Here is a 27,509-nt window from a genome sequence, read left to right on the forward strand (position 1 = left end):
TTTAAATTTATAATTTTAAGTTACAAGTTTGCATGCAAATGTGTATTTAAAAATTTGAAAGAGCAAAGCCGTGCATTTTTGGAAGGCTTTTAAAGATAACACGCAAAATAAATTTACGGCAAGGATATGAATTTATATTAAATCCAATTACATTGTTTAGAAAATCATACAAGCTTCAGAAAAGCCTCAGATTTGGGGTCTCAATCTGGGAGATGGAGCCTTGCTGGCGAATGCAGCAGTGCCCCAAAACTCCTTGCAGAAATCCCAGGGTTTAGGGTGGAAGCCACACTGGAAAATCCTCAATAATTAATTTCCCTGCATTTTTCCCTTTGAAACAATACTGGGACGGTTTTTGCAATATCTGACCTGCAGGGCCCCAAAACATTTGTACTCACCAGAGCTTTATTTATTTTCCCCGTGGAAAGCATTCGCCCCCGTGACCCAAACACGCAAAGCCCGGCGGCCCGAAGCCGCGATTTCCAGCAAAACGCCACCAAAAGCAGCAAACACGCAGAGTTTTGCCCTGGCACTGCAAGAGGAACATTTTGTTAGAGAAATTCAATGCTGGGCGCAGAGGTGGGGGGAAGCTCCCACACTCCTCGAGCCTTGCAAATCTTGATGTTTCCAGCCCGAAGAGAAGCCGCAACGCAAAGGAAAGCCAACATTTTTTATGCCCAGCTCCTGCCCCATGGCTTTGCATGGTGGAGAGAAAATAAAACGGGGCTAACACATCTCCACTTTGCACAAAAAATGGGGGAAAAAAAGCAAAACCACATGAAAATCAGGATGGTCCCTTCCAACATCATCTGTGCTTCGTGGAGAGCTGCTCTGTGGGGTGGCTCGCTCCCCACCACGCTCTCAGCAGCCTCTCCGCAGCCTGCCAAACATTTCCCAAACTCGTCCTGGTGAGCAATTTGCTGAAACTAATCTTCCCGCTAACCCTGCAGAAAGGCGCGCTTAACCACTCTTAAATCACTTCAAACGCGCCGTTGAAATTCTTCCCCTCCTTGTCCAAGCACGTAATTGTTTTCGCTCGTGGTAATCTTCTCCTAGGTGTGCATGGCTGGCTCATCGAGCAAATCCTCCGCTGCGTGTTGGAAATCCCCCGCTTGCTGCATCGCCTGTAACCCGACGGGCATCCCCTTGTGAGCACCCGGTGCCCACGGGGCTCTGGGGACACCCTGGGGGACACGCTCAGGGGAGCCGTTTGTCCCCAAAACCAGGAGATTGGGGCTTGTGCTGGGCACGATGCCCAAAGGACTCCCCCAGAAGGGAGAACGTGAGGGTGAGCGGTGTTGCTAGGGAACTGGAGCGAGTCGGCTCCGTTTTCCTCCGAAGGAGGCTGGGAGAAAGCCCTGGATTTTGGGTCAGAGGAGGGCAGGGACGGAGGATGGGGAGGGCAGGGGTGGAGAGGGCAGGGATGGGGATGGAGAGGGCAGGGATGGGAATGAGGAGGGCAATGGTGGAGATGGAAAGCAAAATGATGGAGTTGGAGAGGGCAACGATGGAGATGGAAGTGGTGGAGATGGAGAGGGCAGAGATGGAGGATGCAGCCTGTGGTCAAGACCACTCACCCGACCCAGGAGGAATTTCATTAAGCTTTAATGCAGCCTTGCACCAGCTGACATTATTTATGAGCCTACAGCATTCCTGCATCATTAGCCTTGAAAAAGGGATAAAATATGAATGGCCTGAATGAAAAACACGCGGCTGATGGCAAGGAGCATCCCCCAACACCCCTGGCACACAGCTGCCTGTGCCTCCTGCCCTGTGCTCTGCCGGGTGTCCCCACCACGGCCACCGTGTCCCCGTTGTCCCCCCCGTGGGCTGGCAGGGAGCTCCTGTCTTCACTGGGCTCATCCCTGAGTCCTGTCCGGTGACTGTCTGTGATTTTGTGGCCTGGAAATTATATTTACCCCTGCCATTTTCCAGCTCGGGAGCCAGCCGGCTTCTGCTACTAAACATAACTCTGAGTTTTCCTATTCTTTTTTTTCTAAAAATATTCCAAATATTTTCCAAAGCAGAGCCCCAGAGGATGCTATTTTCATCTCCCCAGTGGGCTGAGGAGCGAGCTCGCTTTCTGCCAACCCAAATAGCCACTGTTTCACATGGATTCGTCATTTCTTTTCAGGTTGCTTCCAGTCGGGATCCCCAAGCAGCACAAGGAGGCTCCGCTGGTGCTGCCTTGTGCTGGGGCTAACACCCCTAGCTGCTGCTGCAATGCTTCCCATCAGCAGCAGTTTGGGAATCCAAAAGGAGGGGCAAATCCTGCCCTAATGGCCAGGTCTGCATCCCTCCACGGCATAAACAATACCCGGGGTGTAAATAAATATTTGGGTATAGGTGCCAGAGTGCTCAGAGGACAGAGAATATTTGCTCAACACCCTCGGTGCTCACATTTCTGCAGGATGCCAGGGCTTGGAGCATTTCTATAAGGCAGCTGCAGACCTGACACACTGCCTCCTCCACCCTGGGTTTCCCCATCACCACCCAGCTCCGAGCCCCCAGCATCAGGGGGATGGATCCAGTCCCCTCACAGTGACACCAGCTCTTCGTCCCTGCTCCCACCACCCCGCGCATCCTCCCCGTGCCAGGCACCATCCCTGGGGATGCTGGCTGAGCCGTGCCAGGGGATTAGGATTACACACGCTGACAGGCAAAAGCAGGCCCGTGGAAGAAAGCACTTAGCGTTGTATTATTTTTTCTAAGTAGGTGAATATCCGTGTTGAGTGAAATATGAATATCCATCTTCAGGGTCAGGATGGGATTTGGTGCTTTAAATATCTCTCTGGGCCAGCTTGCTTGGTTGGGTTTAACCTGGTGTGACCCGGGCTGGAACGTGAGATCCACCTCTCAGGTGCAGGCAAGGCCATCCAAACCATGGCACATCCATCCCATGGCACATCCATCCCATGGCACGTCCATCCCATCCATCCCATCCATCCCATGGCACATCCAACCCATGCCACATCCATTCCATGGCACGTCCATCCCATCCATCCTGTCCCATCCCCACTCCGGGTGCAGAGATGCGTTTTTATCCCTGCAGAAACCAGGATCCCGTAAAAATAGCTGTGGGGAGAGATTCCTGGACACTGAAATCTGGGTCTGACTAACGCTGCTGGTGGGAAGTGGCAGGAAGCCATACGCTCGACAGCAGCGAAGGGAGACAGAAATAGCCGGCGTATCATCGCCGCTATAATTAGTGCCAGCCACGTTTGGCATATTTGCACGGGAAAAAGAAGCCTACCTGCAGGGCAGGCGGCTCCAGAGGGGTGCAGAGAGAAACGGGAAGCCCCACAGGTCTCCGAAAAGCAAAGTGGATGAGGGGAAGGAGAAAGCAGGATGGAAAATGGATGTGCCACCCCTGCAGGGGGCTGTGAGCCTTGTGAGAGAGTGGCATGGGCTCTTTCACCCGCAGCTTTGGTGCCTGGGAGATAAGTCCAGGTCCTCAGAGCTGACATCTGGGGAACAAGGATGTATGCAGTGAGGTAGACAAAAACCAGGGAACAGCAAGGATTTGGCTCGCTGTGGCCATGAGACCCTCCCAGCAGCAGCACATCACTGCTGAGAGATCCTTGGAACCTCTTTCTGTGCTTGTGCATTGGCATCTCAGCTTTTAAATTCTTCTATTTGCTTGCAGATCTGATGGTATTTCTTCTTTGATTTTTTTTTTCCCTTTTAAACTTGACTGTGAAACTGTAAAAACTAAGAGCAGAAAGGAAGAGAAGTAAGACAATATTATCTTATAAATCACCTGGCCCCAAGAGCTCCCCGCAGGAGATGCTGCAACATCCTCCTGGTTCGGGGCTGTGACTCTGGTCCCAGCACCACAGCACCCAGAAAACCACCAATAACCACCAGTAACCCCACGGCAGCCCACGGGGACCCCAAGTTACGTCCAAGGAAAAAGGAGATCTTTTTGGAAACCCTCTGGGCACGCGGGGCTCCCAGGAGAGATGGGGAGCTGTGTGCCCGCTTGGTGTTGCCTCGATGTCAGAAAAATGCTCTTCCCGTAATTGCTGCCTTCCACTCGCTGGCATTTAATGATGAGAAGCTGAAGTAAAGTCACTTCAGGGTGAGCCAAGGTGACTTTGTGCTTTTAGTGTTTCCACTGCAGTCCAAAAAAAACCCAAACCCCAACACCTCCATAGGTGGAAGGAAATTCACCCCACATTCTGCATTTGTTGTTTGCTTCTATTATTTATTTGAGGAGAGGTAATTTTGTGGCCAAAGGTCAGCTCCAGGCCAACATTTGAAGCCTGTTTCATTCAGAGAATGGTGAAACAACCAGCTCTGGCATTTTGGGAAGGCGCGTTGAGCTTTTCTGTCAGGGTTGGTGACAGGAGCTGCCCTCTGCCTCCTCCTGCCCTAACACAGAAATAATTTTATGCCAAATTGAGTAAAAAAAATGAAAAACAAAAAATCCGTTTTGATCCAGCCAGGGATGCCCGAGCCCTGCAGTAACGTACACTGGGAGACATCACCCCAAAGCACACGGGAAATAATCCTAACCCTTATTTTCAGTGTGGCCCCCCAATGCTCTAAAGCATCCACCTTGAGGACGCCCGTGCTGGAGTTCCAGGGGCCGTGTGTCCGCCCTATATCCAGTTGCCTAAAGTACCCGCTCACCGGAAAAGAAGGACATTTTAGAGGCAATTAATATCCAGGGAATATATTTCTCTGCTTCCTACGCTTGTACATCGGTAATTTGAGTCTCGCCGATCCCTTCTTTTCCTCCCTTGCAATGCCCTTTGCAGGCAGCTGTGAGCGCGGGGCCGTGGCATCGCTGCCCCATGTCCCCAGCGAGCCCCTGTGCCCCAGACATGTCCTTGTGTGGGACGGGGTGGCCCCAAAACCAGGAGATGAGGTTTCTGGCTAATTAGTCCCATGGCTCGGGTTATGTTCAGACTTCAAAGCACACAAGGGATGAGGAAGACTCCTGCACACCATGTGCCACTCGCCCTCCTTGCAACGAAGGCAGAGAGAGAAGATCCCTCCCCACCCAGAAAGCACTTAAATTAAATTACTCCTCAACGACCCATAATTTAACGCTGGCACAGGGCTTCTGCTGCCCACCACGACCTTGCAGAGCATCCTCGCTCTCTGCTGGGGCAGGGGGGCAGCGAACTGCGGGTGCCCGTCCCAGCACAATGTGATTTAATGACAGGTTAAAAGCTGAGCAGCACAGCTTCTCCTCCTTGGGAGCCGGGGTCTGAGCATCCTGAGGCATGCCAGGGCTTCCTCTGTGTCCCCAGCGTGTCCCCATGGGACCCCACTGGCCGTTCCCTCGTGCTCCCCAAGAAATCGTGGCCATGTCCCTCTCCCCTGAATGCAGCAGCCCTAAAGGGTGTGCATGCATGGTCCAGGGTGGCTCCACCACCACCAGCTGGGCAAGACCCAAACCTGGAGCAGGTCCATGTGTCTCCCACACCCCACCACGGCATCACTGCCAGAAGGATCTTTAAAGCCTCTCATAAACCCTGTGGGTGCCCCTGGTTAAGTGTTACCTCTAGGAAGGAAATCTGAATTCAAGAAACAACACGAAATGAAGGGTCCTAAAATGTCCAAAAAGGAGCTCTTGTTCCCAGCTGCATGCAGCTGGGTGCCTATTTTCATCTGACACTGAAGTAGTGAGGCTTTGTTGGGCGATGCAGAAAGCGATGCTTTAGGTGAAGTATCCACACATTCAATATAATAAAAGGAAAATTGTTTTAACTCGTTCTGCCAGCATTACGTCTCGACTTGGTGAACACATCCCGAGACAACCCCAGCCCCAATCCCCACGTGCCCCCAGCCACTGCCCCCGCTCAGGACCCTCAGCAAACCACGATGCTCTGTGGGGCCAGAGGGACGCCTCCTGCCCGTGCACGGCCACTCTATGAGCCCCAGGCCCCGAGGCAGAGGTGTGAGTGCTCACCCAGCCACACCAATGCTGGAACGGGACTCAGGAAAGTCTGCTTCTTACGCATGCTGCTAAGTGCTCGCTTCCTCCTGCAAGGGCAAAAATACTCCGGCTCCAAAGGCAGGCACAGATTTTTGTTTTTTTAATGCTGCCTTCCACCGACGAGCTCCCGAAATGCAGACCTTTCACTGCTCTCCCTGCTTCCTGGCTTAGCAGCGTGCAGTAAGGATGCCACGTCCTTGTCCCCGCAAGCATCCAACCTCATATTTATCTCCCCCAAACTGCTCTGCAATGCAAATTGCTCCGTTTTCCGAGCGCGCCGTGTGGCTGGAGCACATTTTCAATGCACAGGGCATGGGATTGGGAACAGCCTCTCGCTCAGAAGTGCTCCGTGCCACGCAGGAGTGGAAGTTTCACACGGAATGAGAAGCAGGGCTCCCTTCCTGCGCGCATGCCTGTGTTCTGTCAGCTCAGCCAAGGAGAAAAAAGAAACTTGGCAAGCGCTCATCCCCTCTGCATGGATGTGCTGTGACCGGCTGCAGGCTCAAGCACTCCGGGCTGTGTGTGTGCTGATATTTTGGGGCATTTTCTGCTTCTCCAGCACGAGCCCCCCGTATCCATCAGCTGGGGTGCTTCGTGCACAGATTGCGGACTCCCAGAACAGTGGGATGCTCAAATAACCAGTGCTGTGGAAAGCCAAAGTTTTGGGATCTTATCTCAATGTATCAATTGTGGCACACTCTGGAGTGATTCCTCCATTTGAACAGCACGAGTCAAAACCCTTCATGTGTCTTGCATTTTTCTGTTGGCTATCGCTAATGAACTTGCTCCTGTGTTTCCCCACAGTTCAGAAATTGCCTCCTGGAGGGAATGGTAACTTCTTCCCTGCAGCTCACAGGGAGGAAAAGGAAGAGCTCCATCACATGAATGATTCATTACCCAGCCTCTTCCCAGGTGAAGCTCCTCCTGGGGGCAAACCTCCCCTGCGGACACCAGCAAGGTGCCAGAGCACCAGAGCCACCCTCCCACCTGGGTGCCAGCTGTGGGGATGCAGAGGGCAGGCGGGGGATTCCTGCTCATGGCTTTGCCGACACCAGGAGTAGAAAAAGGGCTCGGGGCAGCGAGGCAGCAGCCAGCAATCTTCCTTTGTGAGCAGTGAGATTGGAGGAGTGGTCGTCTGCCAAATGGCAGTCGGTGAGCAGAGCTCCTCGGTACTACGGCGATGGGCTCTGGAGGCAGAAGGGATGGCGTTGGGTTGTGCGACACCAAGGTCCTCACAGCCAGCTGGGGACGTCAGCAAGCCAGGGGCAGAGCTCATCCAGGCAAAGGACAAAGGACACAACGCCGTTTGGTGTAGTTTTGTTCCATCCTGAGCTGCAGGGAAAAATAAAAAGGCCCTGCAAAGCCTCCCGGCAGCACAGCAATGAGCGCCGCGGTAATGACGGCCCAGAAAAGCCACACGAGCATCACAGACCCGAGGCAGCAGCCACATCAAAGAAATGCAGCGGCAACTTCTAACTAGAACTAAAAGGAGCAGTATATACAGGCAGGGTGTGCAGGGCAGGGAAACAACAGGAAGGATTATAATTTCAAATCGGTGTGCTCTGCATACGCAGCACAGCGAGTGCAAGGGAGCGGATTTGCCCTTCTTGCTGCTGTCTGCGAGGCCAGATCCAAAAGATGTCGAGCTGCAGATAAAAACCAGTGTGTCGGCACAGCGATAAGGTACGAGCATGAAAGGGATGTCTCCTATGGCTATGCCCATGAGTCAGATCCAAGCGTTATGCTCTAAAAATAATCCAGAAGATCAAGTTTGAGAAAAATTTGCTTTCTTTTTTTTTTTTTTTTTTTTTTTTTTCTCCCTTTTTCCCTCCAAGCTCGGTGTCCAACCACAGCAGCCTGGGCAGTTTTTCCTTTGAAAGGCTTCCTGCTGTCCACCAATTTGTTACCAGACTTAATTAAGTTGCTGTTGTTGCCACCAGCTTTCTGCTCCTGCTCCAGACGTGGACAAAAGAGATGGATGGATGGGTGGTGGGATGGTGAGACGGACGGATGGACGGACAGATGGATGGGTGGATGGATGGCAGGCATCTTCATACACCACTTCGTGCCCCAAAGAGGAAGGCAGAGGGACAGAGATGGTTTGACCCGAGTTTTTGACCCAATATTCACAATATTCTGACACCAAAAAGGAGAGCTACGGAGCGCTGAGTGATCCACACAGCATGCAACAAAATATTTCTCTTCTGAAACGACACCTCAAGATCATTTTCTCTAAACGTTGGCATCACTGGCTGGAACATAATGCAAATATTAGTGTTTGGCTGGTCTGGGGAGGGAGGAGGATGAGTTTAGAGAAAAAAAAAAAAAACAACTTTATTTTCTATGCATTTAATTTATTGAGACAAAGAGCATCCTGTGTGCTCCTCCACAGCAGGCAGACCCTTTTCCACAAACATTTTCAGCCCCCCAGAAACCCAACCCAACACCCAACGCTGCTGCCTGGTGGGTACTGCTGGAGCTGGGAGAAACAACCATGACTCTGGAAATAATTTTTGTTCATGGGGCTGGTGAGAAATCCCAGGGCTCCGCTTTGCCCTCTCCCATCTCTGCTCTTCCTCGCTTTGGGTCCAGCCCCAGCACCAGGGGTGCAGGGAGGAGACGATCCTGGGGGCTCCAAAGAGCCAGCAAACACCTTGTGCCCATGGAGAGGAAAAATATTGAGGAATCGGTGTTTCAAGGGCATTCATAAAAAGGAAAAAAATGAAAATAAAAAATCATCTGAATGCTGCAAGGGTGGGTTTGTACATCCACACCCTGCCTGTGGACAGGGAGCTCACGCTGCTCTTCTGCCAAGCGAGACACAGGAATCAGCTCCGCTTCCACTGAGCCGCGAACTGTTCTGGGGACAAATGCTAATTTTAGCGCATTCTTGTTTTTGTGGGATTCTGGATGAAGCCCTGCTGTGCCCAGCGCTGTGCAAAAGTCAAAGCAAGAAGGTGAGGTTGTGTCCTGCGAGGGAAATATGAGACGGGAGCCAGTGGGAGGGCGCACGGGACCCAACCTGCTAATTTAGGTCAAGAAATAGTCTCTGCTCCAGCTGGGATCCAAGCCACGGCCCTCTCGGTGGTGGAAAAGCATTAGATCAGCCCAAAATAACCCCTTGCCTCTGTGGTGGTGCCAAATGGGGCTGGAGCAGCACAGCCAGCCCCAGGCTGAGCACAGCAAGGTACGTGGACACTGCTCAAGGGTTCATTGAGGCTGGAGAAGACCTGACCGACCTGACCACTGCTGGGGAGCTCCATTCATTGAGGGTTTTGAAATTGGCAGCTGAAAGGTGCTCCCGGCACACAGAGCAGTTTTTAGGATGGATGTACAGTGAAAACTTGCACCTGGTTTTCCTAAAAGAGCTTTCTCCTGGGATGGAGAGGCCACTGGGGTGCTCTGAGCTGCTCTGTCTGTGGCAAAGCCTCAGTGCAAGGGGAGGGAAAAACAGAGGAAAAAGGGAAGGGAAAAGAAAACAAACCCAAGGCGAGATGGACAAAGTGTTATTTTTTTTCTCCTTTTTATTAAGAAGGATGATACTAAATGCTGAAAGCTATTACAGGGGCCACACAGCAAAGTGAGCACCTCCTTCTTGCACTCAGGAAGGAAAATCCTCCTGGCTCCTTGCCCCATGGCCAGCCTGTATCACCTCCCCACGGCCATGGGCTGGGGATGCAACACGGGGCACGCAGCGCGATTGGGTTGTCTCCTAATGGCAGGAGCCAAACCTCAGCTTGCAGAATCCACGATGGGAACCCTGTTCAGGAAGATTCCTTCCTCCCAACCCCAGAGCTGCAGCCTCCATCCCGCAGCTCCCGGCGGGGAGGAAGGAAGCGGAGCTGAACAATGCCTGCAGGAAGCGCGGCGAGGCCCTGATCCAGCCCCACGCAGCACCCACGTCCCACCGTCCCTGTGCAAAGCGCCCTCAGACACCCACGGCTGGGCCCCTGCCTCGTTTGGCTCCAGAAGGCACAACTTTTTTGTCTGTTTTTTTTTTTCCCTGAAACACGGCAGAGAGCAGCCCGGGGCTGGGATCAGCTCTCACAACTCACCAACCTGCCTTGGTCACCCTGCCAAAATCCATCTTGTGCCAAATGCCGGGTCTCCTTTCGGGGCAGAGAAGTGTCCTGAGCTAACGCCATCCCCCTGGAGAACTTCTTCACCACCTTCACACACGAAACCTGTCCCCGTGTAGATGGACACAGCTACAGGACACTGCTAGAGGAAGGCAGCTCTCAGGAGAGGTGGATGCGGGAGACCTGCAAGCAAAATACAGCTGCAGCTCAGAGGCTGCAGGAGGAAATGTAGGGCAATAAATTTATGGAGTGAAAGCAGCTTGAACATTGATCAAAAGTACAGAGAAAGCACCAGGGAGACAGGGAAATAACAGAAACGTTAATTCAGGGTCCTACCTGCCAGCGCAATAAATATTAATGGGGTAACTTGGAGAATGGGGAGGCTTCCTTGGAAAAGCAATAGCAAAAGCACCGAGATTGATTTCCCATCAAACAAAAGTTGACAAAGTAAGGCAATTAAGGGCAGAGAAACCAAACCCAACTTTAGGGGGGCGATGCACAGGGTAAGTTGCTTTCCAAAGGACCGATAATCGAAGCTGCTGGGTTCGCTTCAGGCCCTCTCTTGCTGGCTGGAGCTGAAGTGCCCAGCGCCTCGCCAGGCTGTGCCCAGCTCCTGCTGGCACCTGGCATGTTTCTATCCTCCAGCCCTGCACCAGCTCTGACCTCCCCTTTGCTCTTTCCCTTCTCACGGGTGAAATTTCCCCATTCCCACCTCTCCTTATGCCCAAAGCCGCCCTCTGCCCGCCTCTCTCCTGGTTCTCCCCATCGCCAGCAAACATCCAGCTCCCTTGCTCCTCCTACCCAAAGCCTTTGCTCTGTTACACTCCAGAGAGGCTCAGTAACACAAAACCCTTCCTGCCCATGAAAAAAACTGCTTCTTTTGACTCCCGGTGAGCCCGAGTGGTGGCACGGGAAGGTTTCTGCTCAGTGTGACGGCTGCCGATACGTCCTGTGACCCCCTGGCACCAATGATGCTCTCAGTAACAGGTTCGTGCAGCGCTGCCACTCGTCAGAGCAGCCTGCTAATTGCTCGAGCGATGGCTTGGATGTGCAAAAAACTCAAGTGAAATCCACATGGCTAATTAAATAATCAAGCTCCTCCTGACAGCAGAGGAACCCAAAGGGTTAAGCGGCGTTGTTTTGCAGCGAGCAGGCCATCTCTCCCCCCCTCCTCCAGCACGGCTTTTCCAGCAAGCTTATAAAATCCACTTAAAATATTAATACCGAGCCGGTCAGAACTGTACGGGCTAAAGGGCAATTGGAAAAGATTAATTCCCTATTACAACCCCGGCCTTGATTTCATAACCCGAGCGAGCAGATTGCCCGCAGCTGCCCCGGGCTGTGGTGCAGCATCCCGCCAGCTCGCCGGGCTGGGGCCGGAGGCTTCAGGTCTCCCCCAAAGAGCAGCGGGGCTGGGGAGGGAGGGAGAGGAGAGGGGAAATCCAGCCCCAGCCGCAAGGCCTGGGATGCCGCCAGCGCTCTGCATTCCTTGCGATGTGGTTTGCTTGAAAGCAAAGCTCTGCTACCCATGCAAATAATTCCTGGGCAGCACCCGTGGATGCGTACAGGGGAGAGGAACGGAGGGTAATGTGTGCATCTAGTTTCCTGAAGGAGCTGAGAAGCAATTTAGCAACAATTCAAGCACCTGGGAGCTTCAGTTCTGTCCATCTCTAAATTGTTTATTATTTCTGGCTGTCTTTACTTATCCAGGCAGCAGCCCCCTAGCAAAGCAGATCCATCTGCCCTCCGCACCAGCAGCGTGTTGGGGACTCGCAGCACACAGAGGGGACCCGCAGCAAGCCCACCCCTGCACTTGGCAGAAGCAGAGCTCCCTGGGCTCCGCGCCCTGATGGCCAGATGGAAAAAAGCACCCAAAAAACCCCACTTCCAGCCTCGCACAGCCACTTGTCCTGGCCACGAAGCAGGAGCCAGCACGGGCTGCGGGCACAAAAGAGACCAGCAGTGGAGAGCTGCAGCTGCAAAGGCGACAATCGCCGTGTTAATAATTAGCACCCAGCGCAGCAAAGTGTTGTGGAGGGGAGGGGAGAGGAGGATTTCAGCTCCAGCCCTGGAAGCGGGGTGCCCGAGCAACGCACGCTGGCTGCCGCGGGGCTCTCCAGCCCTGAGAGATGCCCACACCTGCGCCAGGTTCGCTCGGCAGCGTAATCCCGAACAGATGGCAGCCCCGGCCCCGCCGCCGCAGAAAGGCACTTCTAAAAGTAAATAGCAACAAATGTTTTGGTGCGTAATGCGTTGAAATCCTGATCTCACACAGGGCTTTTTTCTTGTTTTCTTTTTTTTTTTTTTTTCCTCCTCTCTTCCAGCAGCGGCAAATGGCTGGGGACAAGCGCCGCTGAAAAGAAGGAAGGAGGAAAAAAAACATCACAATCAATTAAATGTTTTAGAAACAATTGTGCTTCAAAATCACCAAGAAGAATTCATGAAAATCAATCCTAATTCAAGAGAGTTGTACTGATTTGCTCGTCTCTCCCTCTCCCTGCCTAAGCAACCAAAGCAATAAAAATGATAGCTCCATCTCAGGCGAGGAAGCAATTGAAACTTCAGAAGCGTTCGACGTCGGCTGATGAAGCTTGATGCGGTCTCCATGGTCTGAAAGTTAAATATTCTGCAAGAGAAGCAATGTACCAGGCGGGTGGGAGTTTCAGATAACCCCGACCCCTCCAGCTTCCAACGGAGGCAGGGCTGTCCTGCTGCAGGGGAAAGGCAGGATCGCTGCTGTCAGCAGAGGAGCTGCACGGACGGAGCCGTCTCGGTTGCCGCTAGGAAATAGCTGCTGTGCTCTAACGCCGTGCCCACCCAGGGCCGTCACTGCTGGGCAAATTTCCTGGCAAGGATGTGTAATGCAGACCTCACAACGCCTCCCCGAAGGTTTTGCCATGCTCGGAGCTGGCCCGAAGTCATGTGAAGGCGATTGTGCCCGGCCTTGTGCAAACAGCCCGTGTTGAAGCGCGGCCAGATTGCTGCCCGGCAGCGCGGGAGGTGAGCAGAGCGCGGGCAGGCGCTGGCACCGCAGCCACACCTCGCTGATGGCAGCGCCTGAGTTTTGTCTCAGGGCTGGCGAGCTCAGACCAAAGCGAAAGGTATTCAGAAGATAAAAGCTTCCCGGGTAGCGAGGTCACGCTCCGATAGCAGGGTTTCTGCTTACCAGCAGTGGCAGCACCCCGTGCCACCTTGGGGCCGCAGCTGAAGTAGGAACTCGCAGGCGGGTTCCCTATCTGTGGGTTGCAGGCTCGCCCCAGCCTTGCACAGAAAGGACACGGGTTGCAATCTCCAGCCCAAGCATTTCCCCCGTCTGCTCTCTAATATGAGCAGGAATCTGACCCAGAAACCAAACCTGGGAATAAGAGCGCGGAGCGAAATGAGGAAGGGCAGTAGGAGCAAAGGAAGCAGCTGGAGAAAGAACACGGCACGGGGAAAAGAGGAAACGTAGAACAAGATCTGAAGAAGGATCTAAGGCATCTGAGATTTGCTCAGGTTAAGGTTTCCTTTGGACAAGGCTTTTCCAGTTCTCCCTACATAGCGAGGAATTTTGTTAGACTTCATCTGCCCAGGACAACCACAAATGTTCCTGGGAGGCTCTCCTGCCCACCTGCGTGTCTGATGGCACCAGGCGGAGATTTAGGGGGAGCCAGCAGGGACTTCAGTGTCCCACTATGGTGAAATCCAAGGGAAGACATGGGAAACCAGGCAGAGACGTCTGCTCGGAGCAGCCCAGCTCCACGAGCACGCCTTTGTGCCGCTGGGCAGCGCAGGACCCCCAGGGTCAGCATGAGGATGCGCATTGCTGACAAGAGGGGAGGCCTAAATTTCCCCTCCGTACCTTCATCCAAGCAACTTCTGACTTTGTACATGGAGGTGAAATCCTGCCACATTTATCTTCAGCGCTAAAAACCTCTTGTTGCCCTAACTTGTTCTTCACGTGAAGAAAAGCAGAGGAGAGAGGGTAGAAAGAAACATCATTTCGGTGTATATGCTCAGGGATGCAACATTTTCCTGAAGGTTGCCTAGTGAAAATTCAAGAAGCTGTTAATACCTTATGATCAAACAATGTTCTTCATCCCAAATGGAAACAGGGAAATGCAGGCCTGCTTATGTCTCAAATTATCCCCTGCTAAAGGTGGTGTATGGCAGATCTTTAACAGCTCCGAGTAATTCTCCCCAGCAGTGCAAGGGGTGAAGAAAAGAGCGGGCTACTCCATGAAAAACTCAAGGAGAGAGAAAGCACGGGGTAGCCAGCTTAATCCTCACATCAGTGCAGGCTGCCAGAGCTCCCACGTGTCATCAAAAGATCCTGGGCACAATTCTGTTGGAGGTCAGGACATTCACACGGTACCTTTGAAAAGCACTTTTTTGGCCATGGGATACCCATTTTCAGCCAAACTTGGGATTTTTCTGGTCCAGGCAGCCGTCAACTGTATGAGTAAGCTGGGCTACCACAGACCTGTGTGGTCGTTGTGCTGTGATGGTGCATTTTGCCACGTCTGAATCACTAATGCAGAACTCTGGGGCTGACCAGGCTCTACGTTTCTGACACCGCCGAAATCAGGAGGAGTTTCACTGCTGGTGAAGAAAGAGAGACGGCCAACAGCAGACATCCAGAGAAACGCTCTCCTCTTGGCAGGCGTTAAGGGACTTGCTGGCTGTGAGTAAGGACGGCTCCACCACCCAGCCTCTGATGTGCCCAGCTCTGTTTCCTTGACTGGGAGTCAACCCTGCTGACCAGAGGCTGCAGTAGGAGGGTGCACAGCAGCAGGAGGGTGCAAGGCACACGTTGGGCACCCTCTCCCTTTGTGCTTGTGGTTCCTGGCAGCCTGCCACCCGGGGACATCTTCAGGCAGCACCAGTAACTCTGTGTATGCAATAGCCTTTGACGGACGCTTTCTCCGTGACTTTTTTTTCCTGCTGCTTTTTGAACCTGGATCAATTTTAGCATCCAGCCAATATTTTGGTGTTAGCTGAGTGCACTGATACTCCAGATAGGGTGTTTGCTCGAGGTACGGTTTCATCCTTGCTTGAGATGGCATTTCCCCCAGTGTGACCTTCTCAGAATAACACCGCCTGTTTCGCCTGTGCGGGATCTGCTCTCCCCCCTTGCCTTCCAGCCAAAGCAAGTCCTTGGTTCAGAGCGTTGTGAGGGATGCGCACGAAGGTTAACTCCAGCCAAGGACAGCCAGTCTCTGTAGGCTCTCTTCAAAATCAGAGGTGAGAGATGATTCCCATTACTCATCCTCCGCTGGAGGAGTGTCTCTTTTTGTACACTGATTATAGCCTCTGTCAGCTAAAGCTAGCCGTCGTGAATCACATCGGTACTTACAATCAGGAAGCATCGCATGACTCTGAAATAACACTTGGTAAAGCAGATGCTTATTTTAAATATTGTAACACATAATTCTAATGGAAGAACAATGTGATGATTCCGTACAAAAAATACCGAAAGGGTTCTGCAGAGAAAAATGGTAGGAGTTGCATTTAACTAACGGTATATTTGGACTTAGAGCTAGCTTCTGAGAGCTGTGAAGCAAGTATACACTCATATTTTTAGGGACTGAATTAGCATTCCTCCATAAGATCACTCATCAGGACTACTTGTGTGAATGAGAGCTGCAAGGTTTCTGGATAGCATTTATATAAAAACAGGAATGTTCCTGAAGTGCTGTAAGCGGAGCTGCTTGAATTGTCTGCCCAAATCCTGCACCTGATGGCAGTAGCTGGATGAACTGACACTCGCAGGCAATCAGCTGCAGGTTTGAGCTCGAATGCTTAATGCAGCAGGTTAAACCTGGCTTCTCCCGGAGCACTCAGAAGGTTCAACTCGGTTTCAGCAGGACCCAGCACTGACTGATTTTTCCATAGGGAGGAATCACGGCTACATCTCTATCCAGCTTTCCTGGATCACGGCAGATTTTTTTCCACTCCTGTGAAGTCATTATCCTTAACACCGAGGAAATAGGAATGGCAAAGGGCTGACAGGGCCCTCGTCCGCTCTTAGCCCCAAGCTAAGGTCAGCCACCCTGTCTCTTTCTCGGCACTGTCTCTCCCTCGCCCGAAGGACAACACCGTGTAGCTTCCATTTCGCAGCCTTTCAAGGTTACTTGTGCACCTGCTGAACCATTCACGCTATTATTATACGTTCTATCTGCAGAGAGCAGATGGAAATAAGTTTCTTCCCCGCTTTTAGTTCTGTACCATTTAGGAGCTTGCATCACCACCCAGGTATGTATAGCCACGGTGCCACCCGGGCATAAACTGGATCGGATGAAGGGACAGAAAATAGCGTATCTCTATGAAACCCTGTCCCAGGAATGGAAATACCCACAGGGGGATCTGTTCTGATTTCCCCTCCGATGATCAGCAGCACAGCAGTTAATTATTCAGCTTCTGATTTATTTTTTTTTTCTTAGGCCTACAAGCTCTTCTCTTTATCTGCCATGTGCCCCTGAACCACTAGAAAACAGAAAACACTGACACTGAAAAGTCTCCTTAGAGCTGGGAGCTGAAAGTCACTGCAGGAAAGGGAGAGGAGTTCACACCTCCCTGGGGGTCATTGACAAGTTCGTCCTCACTTTGAGAACCAGAACTTGGGGCTCTCTGCAGACTTAAGTAAGAAGTAGTAAAAACTTTTAATTTTATGTAAAACCCTCGATTCTGCAGAAACTGATCTGGATCCTTGGGAAATCGTTGGTGTGAGCCACAGCACTGAGCAATGCTTCATTCAGCTGCTGTCTCGTGGGACAGGTAGACAGCCCTTTCTTGTGAGGGCTCCTCCACTCCACTTCATGCAGTTCTGCTTCCCCAGCAGATCTTTAACCTGGCATTTGTTCCTTTCCTCTGAATCCATCCCAGGCTCTCTTGCTTCTCCTCATCTCTGTGGCATGAACAATTTTGTCTGAGCTTAGTTCTAAGTACTTCAGAGATGAGCCATTTTATCTCTGCATGCTAATGTGCAAATGCACTGATCACTGCTGCTCCAGATTTCAAACATTTCCAGCCCCATGTGCTCCAGCCCCAAAACTTCACCTAATTCCAACACAGCAGCTGTCAGTGGCTCCCAGGTCCTGTAGTTACCATTGCCCACCTGGGTAGACTTAAAAAACTAACAACAAAAGAAGGCTTTTCAGCATTTTGCTAAATGTGGTCAGGCTGCCTAACTTCTTTGGGACTGGTAGTCACTAGTCAAATTCTGCAGTGCCTCCTCATTCAATTTGCTGGAGTAGCACATACTTGTGGAGTATGGAGTGAGTAAGAATGAAGTAAGGATATTTGCAATTTGACCTAGTATCTGTGCATTTCATTAATCCTTCCTCCATCAACCACTTAACCTTTATGGGCATTCTTATTGCCTCTCATTGTATTGATTTCAGTCCATTTCTCCAATTTAGTGAGATCATGCAGTATTTTAAACCTGTCTTCCACTGCATAACTAGGTTTAGCTGGGGGGTAATTGACATCAATTTAAAGAATGAAAAATTAGGCTGAATATCCGGGGAAAACTTCCTAATGGTGAGATCTGCCAGAATGCATTGCTGCCTCTCCATGGGATCGGTGGCAGTTCCATTAGCATGTGCATTAAAACCGTCCTGAAGAACCATAAGATTATGGGTTGTCCAGAACAATGCAGAAGTAGGAGGGGAAGGACAAGCCGCAAAGCCCTGCAGCTCGCCTCCTATGGTCACCTTACACCGGGTTTGCTCCACTCCCTCTTCACACCGCCCACCAGCACACTGCAGAAGGAGCGGTATCAGCTGATTACAGGGACGGGATCCGATGCGATGCTCCCTCTGAGGTTAGTGCAGCTTCACTTGCCGCGTGTGGCCACGGTTTGTAATGCTCCCTGAGGCCAGGTCCGCACTGTGACACCCAGGAGGGCTTCCTATGTCCTGGGTCCAGACGTGTTCCGTGGCATCCACCTCATCATGCTGTGTTGCTGTGAGAAGAAGGAGAAGATGCTGAGCTGGAAGGAAGCCAGAGCACCTGCGTGCAGGAGGACACCTCTCTCCCACCGTCTGGACGCAGCCAGGACCTTCAGAGACACCGGATCACCTGCAGGAGCACAGCACGCTGAGACCACCAAGTCCCCGTTTATACAGCAACGTCACTCTGGTGCAGGAGGTTTTAAATGCATCCATCAATTCTGCTACCATCCTTCACTTCTTAAAGAAATAAATATCTAATTTATTTAATTATTTATTTATTTACTTTTTTTATTTATTTCTAGCAGAATGGTTGAAAACTGATTGCAGAAGGCTTGCTCACGCTGAGGCCAGATCAGAGATGTAGAACAAAGACTTTATTTTAAGATATACTGATGACTCTGATGTTTGCAAAGATAATAGTCCAAGCAGACAGAAACATGTTCTTCACACACCTCAGGTGAGATAGGTTAATTGCAGGACTGGACAGAAAAATAGGGCTCTCATCCCCACCTTTTATGGAGAGGTTCTGTCACATTTAAGCAAAAAATAAATAAGTAAAATAAAATGAGCCTGTTTTTATCTGAAGTTGTTACTGACAGCAACCACTTTTTTATTAGAAGAGGACTTCTGTCAGCTCCTGAAAAATGGAAACATCATTTTCAGCAACAAAACCCAACATATTTGTCTCAAAAGCCAAGTAGGCTGGTACATATTTTGATTGTTTGGTGGGGGAGGCAGGCTTTTTTTCTTTTCATGTTCTCGAAATTCATCTGCCACAAAAAAGCAGATTTGTCAAAAAATGAAATTTCCCACTACAAAAATTTCAAAGGAAACATTTCCATCAGCTCTGCTCAATTAGCAGCTGCATAAAAATGGCTCGTTTTTGCAGCTGCTCCCCTGAATCTTTCTGAGAGCGGAGAGAAAAAGCAGAAGACTTGACCACTTCCAATTTTCCCTTAAGGAAGAACTCAGCAGATACCGGTGGAGAGACTGGGAGTGCATGTGGGACAAAAGGCCGAGTGCAGACTTTGCACTGGTCAAGCAGAAGAGAAATAATTTTCTCCATGGCAGGAGGTGCAGGCTACAAATTTGCCCAATAACGAGTAGCCAGAGGCTGATACAAAAGACTAATTCTCTTACTAAAATCCTCGGAGAGCATCCCAATATGACTCCAAGGCTGGCAAGCTGCTGGAGAAGATGGGAAGTAAATGCAGCCATCTCATGAGGACACTGCCTCTGGACTTCTTGATTGTGCTTTTCCTATACTGCACTTCTCATAATGCCCTCCGGCTGGTACCATTGAAATGAAACCTATTGATTGAAATTCTGATCCTATTGATTTTACACAAGAGATTTGCGCGAATACGAAAGAGCAGGAACTGCTCTGTAACCACTCCCATCTCCGCTTATTCCCCGCTGAACGCATGCGGTAGGCTTGCTTGTCCATGCAGGCATCGCCTCCATCCCCTGAGCTTCCAGAAATAAATTACCCCAAATTCAGATATTCAGTACCTATTAGCTCACAAATGTGTGGTAAATATTACCGGTCCCTGAATACACTAACATTATTTATGAGTTTCCTTTTGATTTCTTTTGTCTGCTCCTGCTTCACATCTCTTCTTTACCTTGTTAACCACACACCGTGTTTTCCCCCTTCATTGCAGGGGTGTGGAGGCAAAATGGAAACCACATTTTACGGGAGGGGAGGCGGGATGGGAAGCAGTGCTGGAAGGAGGTGATGTTTGCCTGGAAGGAAAGCACTAGGGAAGTTGTGCTCAAAACAGAGTGCTGTCAGAAATCACATTTCCACCCCTAGAGGAAGGGTGTGTGGATATGGGAGGTGAGGAACTCGGGAGAGCAGCTCCCAGAAGAGCCCAGAGGAGGAAAGGCCAACGTAGCATGAGCCCAGGGTGTCCTGCTCCCAACACAAGCGATGGCAGCCCCCTGAGCCCCACGGGGCTGCCCTGGCCCTGTCTGGAGCCAGTGTTTGCTTATGGGTCCCTCACACCATGCAGTGATGCCTCGTGCCTCCTTTTCCAGACCTGTAGGGAGGTGGAGCAGGGTTTAGAGGAAAAACCAGCTGCCCATTCACTCACACCTTCCCTTCCTTCTCGTTTATTGAAGGCATGGGGCGTCCTTTCCACACGTCAGCCAGTACACCTTGATTTTGCTCATTTTTCCTTAATGCATTTTAGTTCGCTGCGCTCAACGCTTCCTCCTTTTCCCTCTAAATCTTTTTATAGTCGGGCTGCCACATATCAATCAATGGTATGGATTAAAGTTGCATATATCGTGACTTGTTTGGTCCAGCAGGAACGCATTTAAAACAAAGCCCTATCTGCTTTATTTTCCCCATTGACATTTTTTCTTTCCTTCTTTATTCCCAGCCAGGAAAATCGCAGGATTTTAACCCGCTGGAGTTCCTAGATTATAGCACGGAGTGGCGGTGACATGGAGGCAGATTATGTGACGGCAGGAAAGCCCTGATCACCCTGCAAGCCACACCAAATGAACCCAAAAGGCTGAGGGAAAACATAACCCTAAGGGCTCGTTCGGTAGGCTGAGGGAGAGCACAGCCCAAAATGGCGGCTGCACTCGACGTCTCACACGCAGCATGCCAAGGATTCGCGTGACAAGCGGTGACAGAAACAAGCCGGCGGCCACACGGCCAGCTCCCAGCCGCGGTTACAGGGGGAAGAAAGGAGCCGGGAACCGGGGGCAGCGGGCAGGAGGGCCGGGGAAAGGGGTAAGGCGCCGCGCTCGGGGGGCGAGAGGGGGGGGGCTCCATGGCCGCGGCGCCTCCCTGAGGAGCCCCCCGAGCTCCGCGCTCCCCTCAGGCGGGCGGCGCTGAGGCGGGGCCGCCGCGAGCATGCGCGGGCCGCGCGCGTCACGGGAGCGGGCGCGGCCGGCGGGAGCGCGGAGCCCCGGCGCGCCCCCTCCCCTCCCCTCCCCTCCCTCCCCTCCCTCCCTCCCTCCCTCCCCTCCCCGCCTCCCGTCACAGCCCCGCCGCCCGCTCGGAGCGGAGAGCGCCACAGCCGGGAGCGGCGAGGAGTCCTTCCTCCTCCTCCTCCTCCTCCTCCTCCTCCTCCTCCTCCTCCTCCTCCTCCGCCCCCGCCTCCGCCTCCCGGCCGGGAAGAGCTCGCCGTGCCCGCAGCCCCGCTGGATGCGCTGAGCCGCGGGGAGAGGGGCAGGAGGCAGCCGCCAGCCCCGCTGCGGTGCCCGGAGCCCGATCGCCGCCTCCCTTCCATCCCTCCCCGCCGCACGACCGCGGTGTGTGCGCGCCCCCGGCCTCCTCTCTGCAGCCCAGGCGGCGGCGGCGGCGGCGGGGGCTGCTTTTTTTTTTTTTTTTTTTTTTTTTTATCCTTCCCCCCCCCTACCTTTTTTTTTTTTTTTTTTTTTTTAATTTTTTTAATCTTGACGGGGCCGCCATGGGATGTACCCTGAGCGCCGAGGAGCGGGCCGCCCTGGAGCGGAGCAAGGCCATCGAGAAGAACCTCAAGGAGGACGGGATCAGCGCCGCCAAAGACGTGAAACTCCTCCTGCTCGGTGAGCCCCGCTCAATCCCCGAAACTCGGCCGCCTGCCTCACCCCCCCACACTCCCATTTTCTCTCACCGCCTTTTCTCTGTCCCGACAGGGGCCGGGGAGTCGGGGAAGAGCACGATCGTGAAGCAGATGAAGTAAGTGCGGGGCCGGGCGGGGCGCGGCGGGGCGGGGGCTCGCTGAGGTGAGCGAGGGCCGCGGGCGCCATGTTTACCTGAGGGGACCGCCGCGGCGGGAAGGCGGCGCCCGGCCCCTGCCGCTGCTGTTCGGGGCCGCCGTGGTGCTGAAAGGGCCGCCGGGGCCCGAAAAGGGGAGGCGAAGTGCCGGAGCCGGGCTTGGGGGGCTCCGGGGGGATGCTGAAAGGGTTCTAAGGGGTCCTAAAGGGGCGCTGAGGGGATGGGAAGGGCCCTGAGGGGGCGCTGAGGGGCCGGGAGGGGGTTTTCAGGGGCTCTGAGGGGCCCTGAGAGGGTTTTCAGGGGCCCTGAGGGGTTTCTGAAGGGGCTCTGAGGGGTTCTGAGAAGGCTCTGAGGGGGCCTTGAGGGGCTCTAAAGGCCCCTGATGGGGCTGTGAGGGGGCTGTGAGGGGCCCAGAGGAGGCTCTGAGGGTCCGTGAGGGGGCTCTGAGGGGCCTTAAGGGGGCTCTGAGGGGCTTTGAGGGGGCCCTGAGGGTCCGTGAGGGGGCTCAGGGGGGCTCTGAGGGGGCTCCTTGCAGCAGGGGGGGTCGCAGCCGCCCCGCAGCCCTGTGAGGGGGGCCGCTGTGTGGTCAAATCCGCCCGTAATGCGGATTTAAAGCCAGGCGCCCTGCCACTCCGAGCCCCTTTTAAGGGAGATTTTTTTTTTTTTTTTTTTTTGTTAGCGTTTTAATTAACGGAGGGGTTGAATTTGGCCGCCGATCGGCAATTAGATTGAAAGCGGGGTTTTAAAAAAAAAAAAAAAAAAAAAAGGAGGGGGAGCAAATAAACAAAAAAAAAAAAAAAGGCGACAATATGGAGAAGAACCAGCTCCTTCCTACGCCTCGGGCTGCCCCTCGCTGAGGCCCGGGCCCCGTTAGCCGGCCTCTCCCCGTGCTTAATTACAATTAAGCACCGGGCCATAAACGAGGGCTTGGAGCCCCGTTCCCTGCGGGAACGCCTCCCGTGGGGCAGCAGGTGCAGCGAGGAGCCTGGGGAGCCGCTCTTCTTCCCTTCCCTTTCCCCCTTTTTTTTTTTTTTTTTTTTTTTAATCCCAACACGCCGAAAATCCCCCCCCAAATCCCCCGGCACACGGCGGGGCGAGGCGGAGCCATCGCGGGGGGCGCAGAGGGATGGATGGCCCCCGGGGAACCGGCTCCGGTACCCGAGGAAAGGGGGGGGGGGGGACGGACACACGGGGAGGGCTCCGCCGCTGCCATCCGCAGTCCCGGCACGGCTGCGGCTTTCAGGCGGTTCCCGTGGTGGACAGCGCCCAGCGGGGCCTCGAACCGCCGGCAGCGCTGCCCGGCTTCGGCTCCGCTCGGCTCCTCCCGTTGCCGGCTCGGCCGCCTTCGGAGGCGGGCGGGGAGAAGCCGAGCAGGCTCGGAAATAGCCGAAGGGGTTCGGAGCCGCTCGGCAACACCCCCCCCCCCCCTTATTCCCCAAAACCACCTCCCCTAAGGGTGTGTGCTCGTCCTCGCCAAACCCTAGGGGTGACCCAAGGGGGTGACCCCCGTGTTTCTGCCCCATTCCTGCGGCCGCTGTGTCCAGCCCCAGGGGACCAAACCTCCAGCCCCACCCGAGGCAACCCTCTGGCGCTGCAGGGCTGGCGGAGAGGAGCCTCCCTTCGGCGCACGGTGGGCACGGCGGCCTCACCCACGGAGATTTGTGCGCCCTATTTCTGTCAAGCCCCCTTTGGAAAGGAGGTTTTCCACCCCGACACTTGGCTGTGGGGCCAGGAGGATGGGTTTGGTTTGCGCTCATTTGCGTGTGAGAGGTGGATCGGGAGAGATGTTACTGCGGATGAATGGCAATAAATTATTTAATCTCTAGGAATCGCTTCTGCAGAAGCGTGCTGGAATGGCGGGCGGTGGGGTTTGGCTGGGGGGAGAGGCTGTAGCACCAGCATCACGGCGCACCGGGGCAGATGTGTGGAGTCGGGAGCGGGCTGTGGCCGCGGTGGCTTACACAATGAGCGCCCAGGGATTCCTCTTTCCCAGCGAGCACAGCTCTTGTTTCTTAAAGCACGTTGGATCAAGCTAACAACCGGTTTGCTGGACTAGCCCGGAATACTAAGGCCTGAAAAACACCCTGTAGTACATCTCCCCAGCAAAACACTCTGGGAGTAACGTGCGGTAGCTGGTGGGTTTGTACCCGGCTGGAAAATGCGGCGGCGGCTGCCATGGTGGAAGCTCGCAGCGCGGGGAGCGGGGAGGCGGCCGCCAGCCTGCGAACTCCAGCGAACTGTGCAGAGGCTGGGGTGGGGACAGCGGTGTTGCTAGGAGCACGGCGGCAGGAGCTGGAGGGAGCCGCGCAGCCGCGGGCGCCGGGGGGGAGAGCGATGTGCAGGGAGCGACTGGGGGAAATTAACATTTCTGAAAATTAATTTAAATATAATGCAGGCATTAGCATTTCACCTGGTCAAGCTCCATTAGACAGGCTTGCTGAGAATCTAATGAATTCTTAATAAAGATTAAATTGCACGTTCATTAGATTTTGATGAAAGAGACTGCTATTTTATTTTTTTAATACTGTGTTATTGGTGTGCTTCTAGATCATAAATCTCCTCCTTGTGAATGGCTAAAGCAGTTTCACACTTGGATATCGCCTTGCAGAGAAGCGCAGGAATGTGTAGACAGATGAGAATATGCTTAGACAAAGGAACAGGGAGCAGACATTGTTAGCGGAGGGCTGAGAAGAGGCTACGCGCTGTCCAGTTAATCCGTGAAATTTTAGGTAGTGGGAGAAGGGACAGGTAGAAACCGCTGTAATTTGGGAGTTTAGCCAGGGTGGGGAGTAGGATTTATCAAATGAATGCAGGATGTTTTCCTCAAGTGTTCGGGGTTGCCTTTCAGCTGGTGAGCGGGGAGTTCCCCAGTGCAGGAAGAGGAGTGGGTGCACGATGGGCAGCTGGGACTGGAGGCTAGCGTGTGCCTCGGGCAGCAGCAGCACGGGCTGGGAATGGCACTGTCCTGAGCAGCCGTGGTGCTGTAGGCACCCTCAGCCCTTGCGCTTTGGCTGCACCCATCTTGGCTGATGACGTTTGCTCGTTATTGCTTCATGACTTCGCCTGTGCTGTAAAATGTGGGGTTGGGGCCATGCTGCTGGGGGGAGCAGTCTTGAGAGGTGTGAGGCCAGTGCAGCCCCAGGGTGTGCCTCGGTGCTCAGAATCAGTGATCGGGCTCGGTTTTCCCTCAGCTTAAACTAAAAACCAGCTTTAACCAAGCGAATCTGGGGCTCCTTTGAATATCCAAGCCAGGGGGCGAGAGATATTGTACAGGAGAAATTTGTCTTCCAGCACCCAGCCTCAGCGGGTTCACACTGACGTAGAACTGCAATGACTGTCAACATCTCTTTGGCTCTTAGATCTTGAAATAAACACTGAGCGCATGCAGAATTTAGAATATGTGATATTTTCTGGAATGGTTGGATCATAGCACCAAGGCAAGACCTGTTGTTTGCCCGGGGGAATTTTTCAGGGTCTTACAACTCTGCTGAATGTTTGTTCATCAAATGGCCCCGGACTAGGCGGATGCCCAGCACACCTCGCTCTGTCCCTGCCCAGCAGAATACTGAGGTGCATACAGCGGTCCTGTGGTGGGAACGGGTGTGTTACTGCAAGGGGAACACCCTCTGCTGCCATCAGCATGAAGCTGCTGGGGAATTCAGTGTTTAAATGCAAACGTAGAGGCTGAGTTAGCTGGCATGGCTTCAAACCCAGCGTCCTGCCACCTTTCCGGGTGGGGAGCCGGGGCACTATTCCACCTTCCAAATGAGGGGGTGGATGGTGGTGGCTACGGCGTTTGGGAGGATGCAGGGCTTCACCTGCCCGCAGCAAAAATGTTGTTGTTTTGGGGTGTTTCTTCTGGCTTTTGCCTCTGCAGAAGCAGCAGTGCTGGCAGGACCTCACTCATCAGGCTTCTTGCAGTTCCGTTTTTTCATAGATTGTTTTTAAGTTATGACAAGGATGGGAATGTGTGATCGGGAGGAGAATAGGTGGCCGTACAGTGCTTATCTTTCCCTACCTGCTGCCTTCTCCCCAACGGCCGTCAGTCCCAATAGCCGCCTGATCTATCGGTTTGACCTTTTTCAGAGAGCCCCTCAAAACAGCCCCGGGCTCTGCTTGCTCCCCGGGTAACTGAATTACTTCTAATCTGATGAACTTCTTTGGAGTGAGAAGCAGTCCCCACCCACTGCTTTTACAGCCCGTCTCAGCGACGTGGTGGTAAATGCCACCAAAACGAAATGATGTCTTGTGAACACCCACTCGAGGCCTCGTTCTTCGCGGCGTGTCTGTCTCCAGCCCTAGCGATTTCCCACTCGCGGCCCCTTCCCCGGGAGCACCTCGCCCTGCGGGGGCTTCGCCTCCGTGTCGGCGGCGTCTGTCCCGCCCCTCGGGGCCAGCAGGATTTGAGCTGGGCACCAGTAAGCAGGGGAAGGAGCTGCAGCCTTCCTGCTGGTCTGCTCACCTCCTGCCACCTGCTCTGCTGCATCCTGACCTGGGTGTTAAGGCTCTTGTTATTATCCTGAGAGAGATTTCAGAGAAGAGCAGTAACTGTATTAGCAGGCAAGACGGAATACATTTTGGGTTTGGGTTTTTCTTTTTCCTTGACAGTTCTTAATTTGTTTCTTGTTTTAGGAATTCATAACAGTAAAAATATCTTGCAGTGACAACAGTGAACTGCATAGCTTCTCCTCTTTCAACCTAGTTTTAAAACCTTAAAAGAAATTTGCCTGTCATATTCTGACATGACACATCTAGTCCTGTTGGAAATGTTTTAGCAATCTAACGAGATGAAAGCGGTTCTTCTAATGAGCTCTGAAGAAAGAGACAAATCTGCACAAATGTAGCCGGGGATGTTTTATTTTATGTTTGGCTAACCCAGAAGTTTTAAGAAACGTTAGGTTGAGTCATGACACTTGAAGAGAAGTTGTGGTTTTCCTCCTCAGCCTGTCCTTTTCTGCCTGTCTGGGATGCAGCTTCATCCCAGATGTGAGTTCCCCAGCATGCTTACCTGGGGCAGATCATGAAAAGAAGGGAGAGGAGGAGCCGAAAAGAGACAGAGTGATGGAGGTAGAGGCAGCTCCTTGGCTCTTCTACTTACTCTGGTCAAGAGAAAGCATGAAATGAAGCAAAGAGTCACTGCTGGCAAGAGCCAGGGGGTGAGCAATGTCTCAGAGCCATCACGAGTTACCTGCAGGAGCATTTCTTCTGCCACTTTGCAGTTACAGCCTGCCCCGTAAGCATCAAGCCCCCCTGGTTTCTCCTGGATTTATTTGCAAGATAAAAAGTCATGACTGACTGCTGAAGCTAGTGGTTTGCAGCTAGAAAGCCTGTCACCAGTGCAGGGTGCAAGAGCTTGATTTTGCAAACTTCAGAGCTCGTTCACCTCCTGCTCAAGCTGTGAGGGAGGTGAAAAGCTTTTCGTGTGAGCCAGCAGCAGTTCACAGCACAACGATGGAGAAAGGCTGTGCCGTGAGGTCCGTGGTGAAACTCTGAGCACAACTGAGTGCAGAAGGCAGGGTCTGGTCCTGTATTCATAATGAGAGGCTGAAGGAAGAGAAGCTTAGGCAGGAGAGAATTGGCAAAACCTTCTCGTAGCTGGTCAGATTCAGGTGGTGTGGGTATTTAAGAGTGGTGTCTCTCTTCCTGGTGCAACTGCAAATTTCATGAGATTTGGGGCTTTCTGGAGAGCCTCTAATTGCCTCTGTGGGACCTGGGCTGGCATAACGAGAGGGTGAGCTCTGTTTCAGGGATTCTTGCTTTTGTGTTTGCTTTGGTTTTGAAAGAAAACTTCCAGTTCTCCTCACTTTAGAGACAAGATAAGCAAGAAATGT

At 52.8% G+C, this 27,509-nt stretch overlaps 1 protein-coding gene across 2 annotated transcripts in view; it reads left to right on the forward strand.

Moving 5' to 3' along the window:
* The first annotated feature begins 21,357 nt into the window (after positions 1–21,357).
* Positions 21,358–27,509, forward strand: part of GNAO1 (G protein subunit alpha o1) — a 128,704-nt gene continuing 122,552 nt past the window's right edge. For both annotated transcript variants that reach the window (XM_032195915.1, XM_032195916.1), the window contains exons 1-2: positions 21,358–21,506; positions 21,597–21,639. In XM_032195915.1, the coding sequence (XP_032051806.1) occupies positions 21,389–21,506; positions 21,597–21,639 (161 nt within the window). In that variant the 5' untranslated portion in view covers positions 21,358–21,388. The remainder of the gene's footprint in view (positions 21,507–21,596; positions 21,640–27,509) is intronic.

This window comes from Aythya fuligula, chromosome 12 (genome assembly GCF_009819795.1).
Source record: "Aythya fuligula isolate bAytFul2 chromosome 12, bAytFul2.pri, whole genome shotgun sequence".
Taxonomy (NCBI): Eukaryota; Metazoa; Chordata; class Aves; order Anseriformes; family Anatidae; genus Aythya; species Aythya fuligula.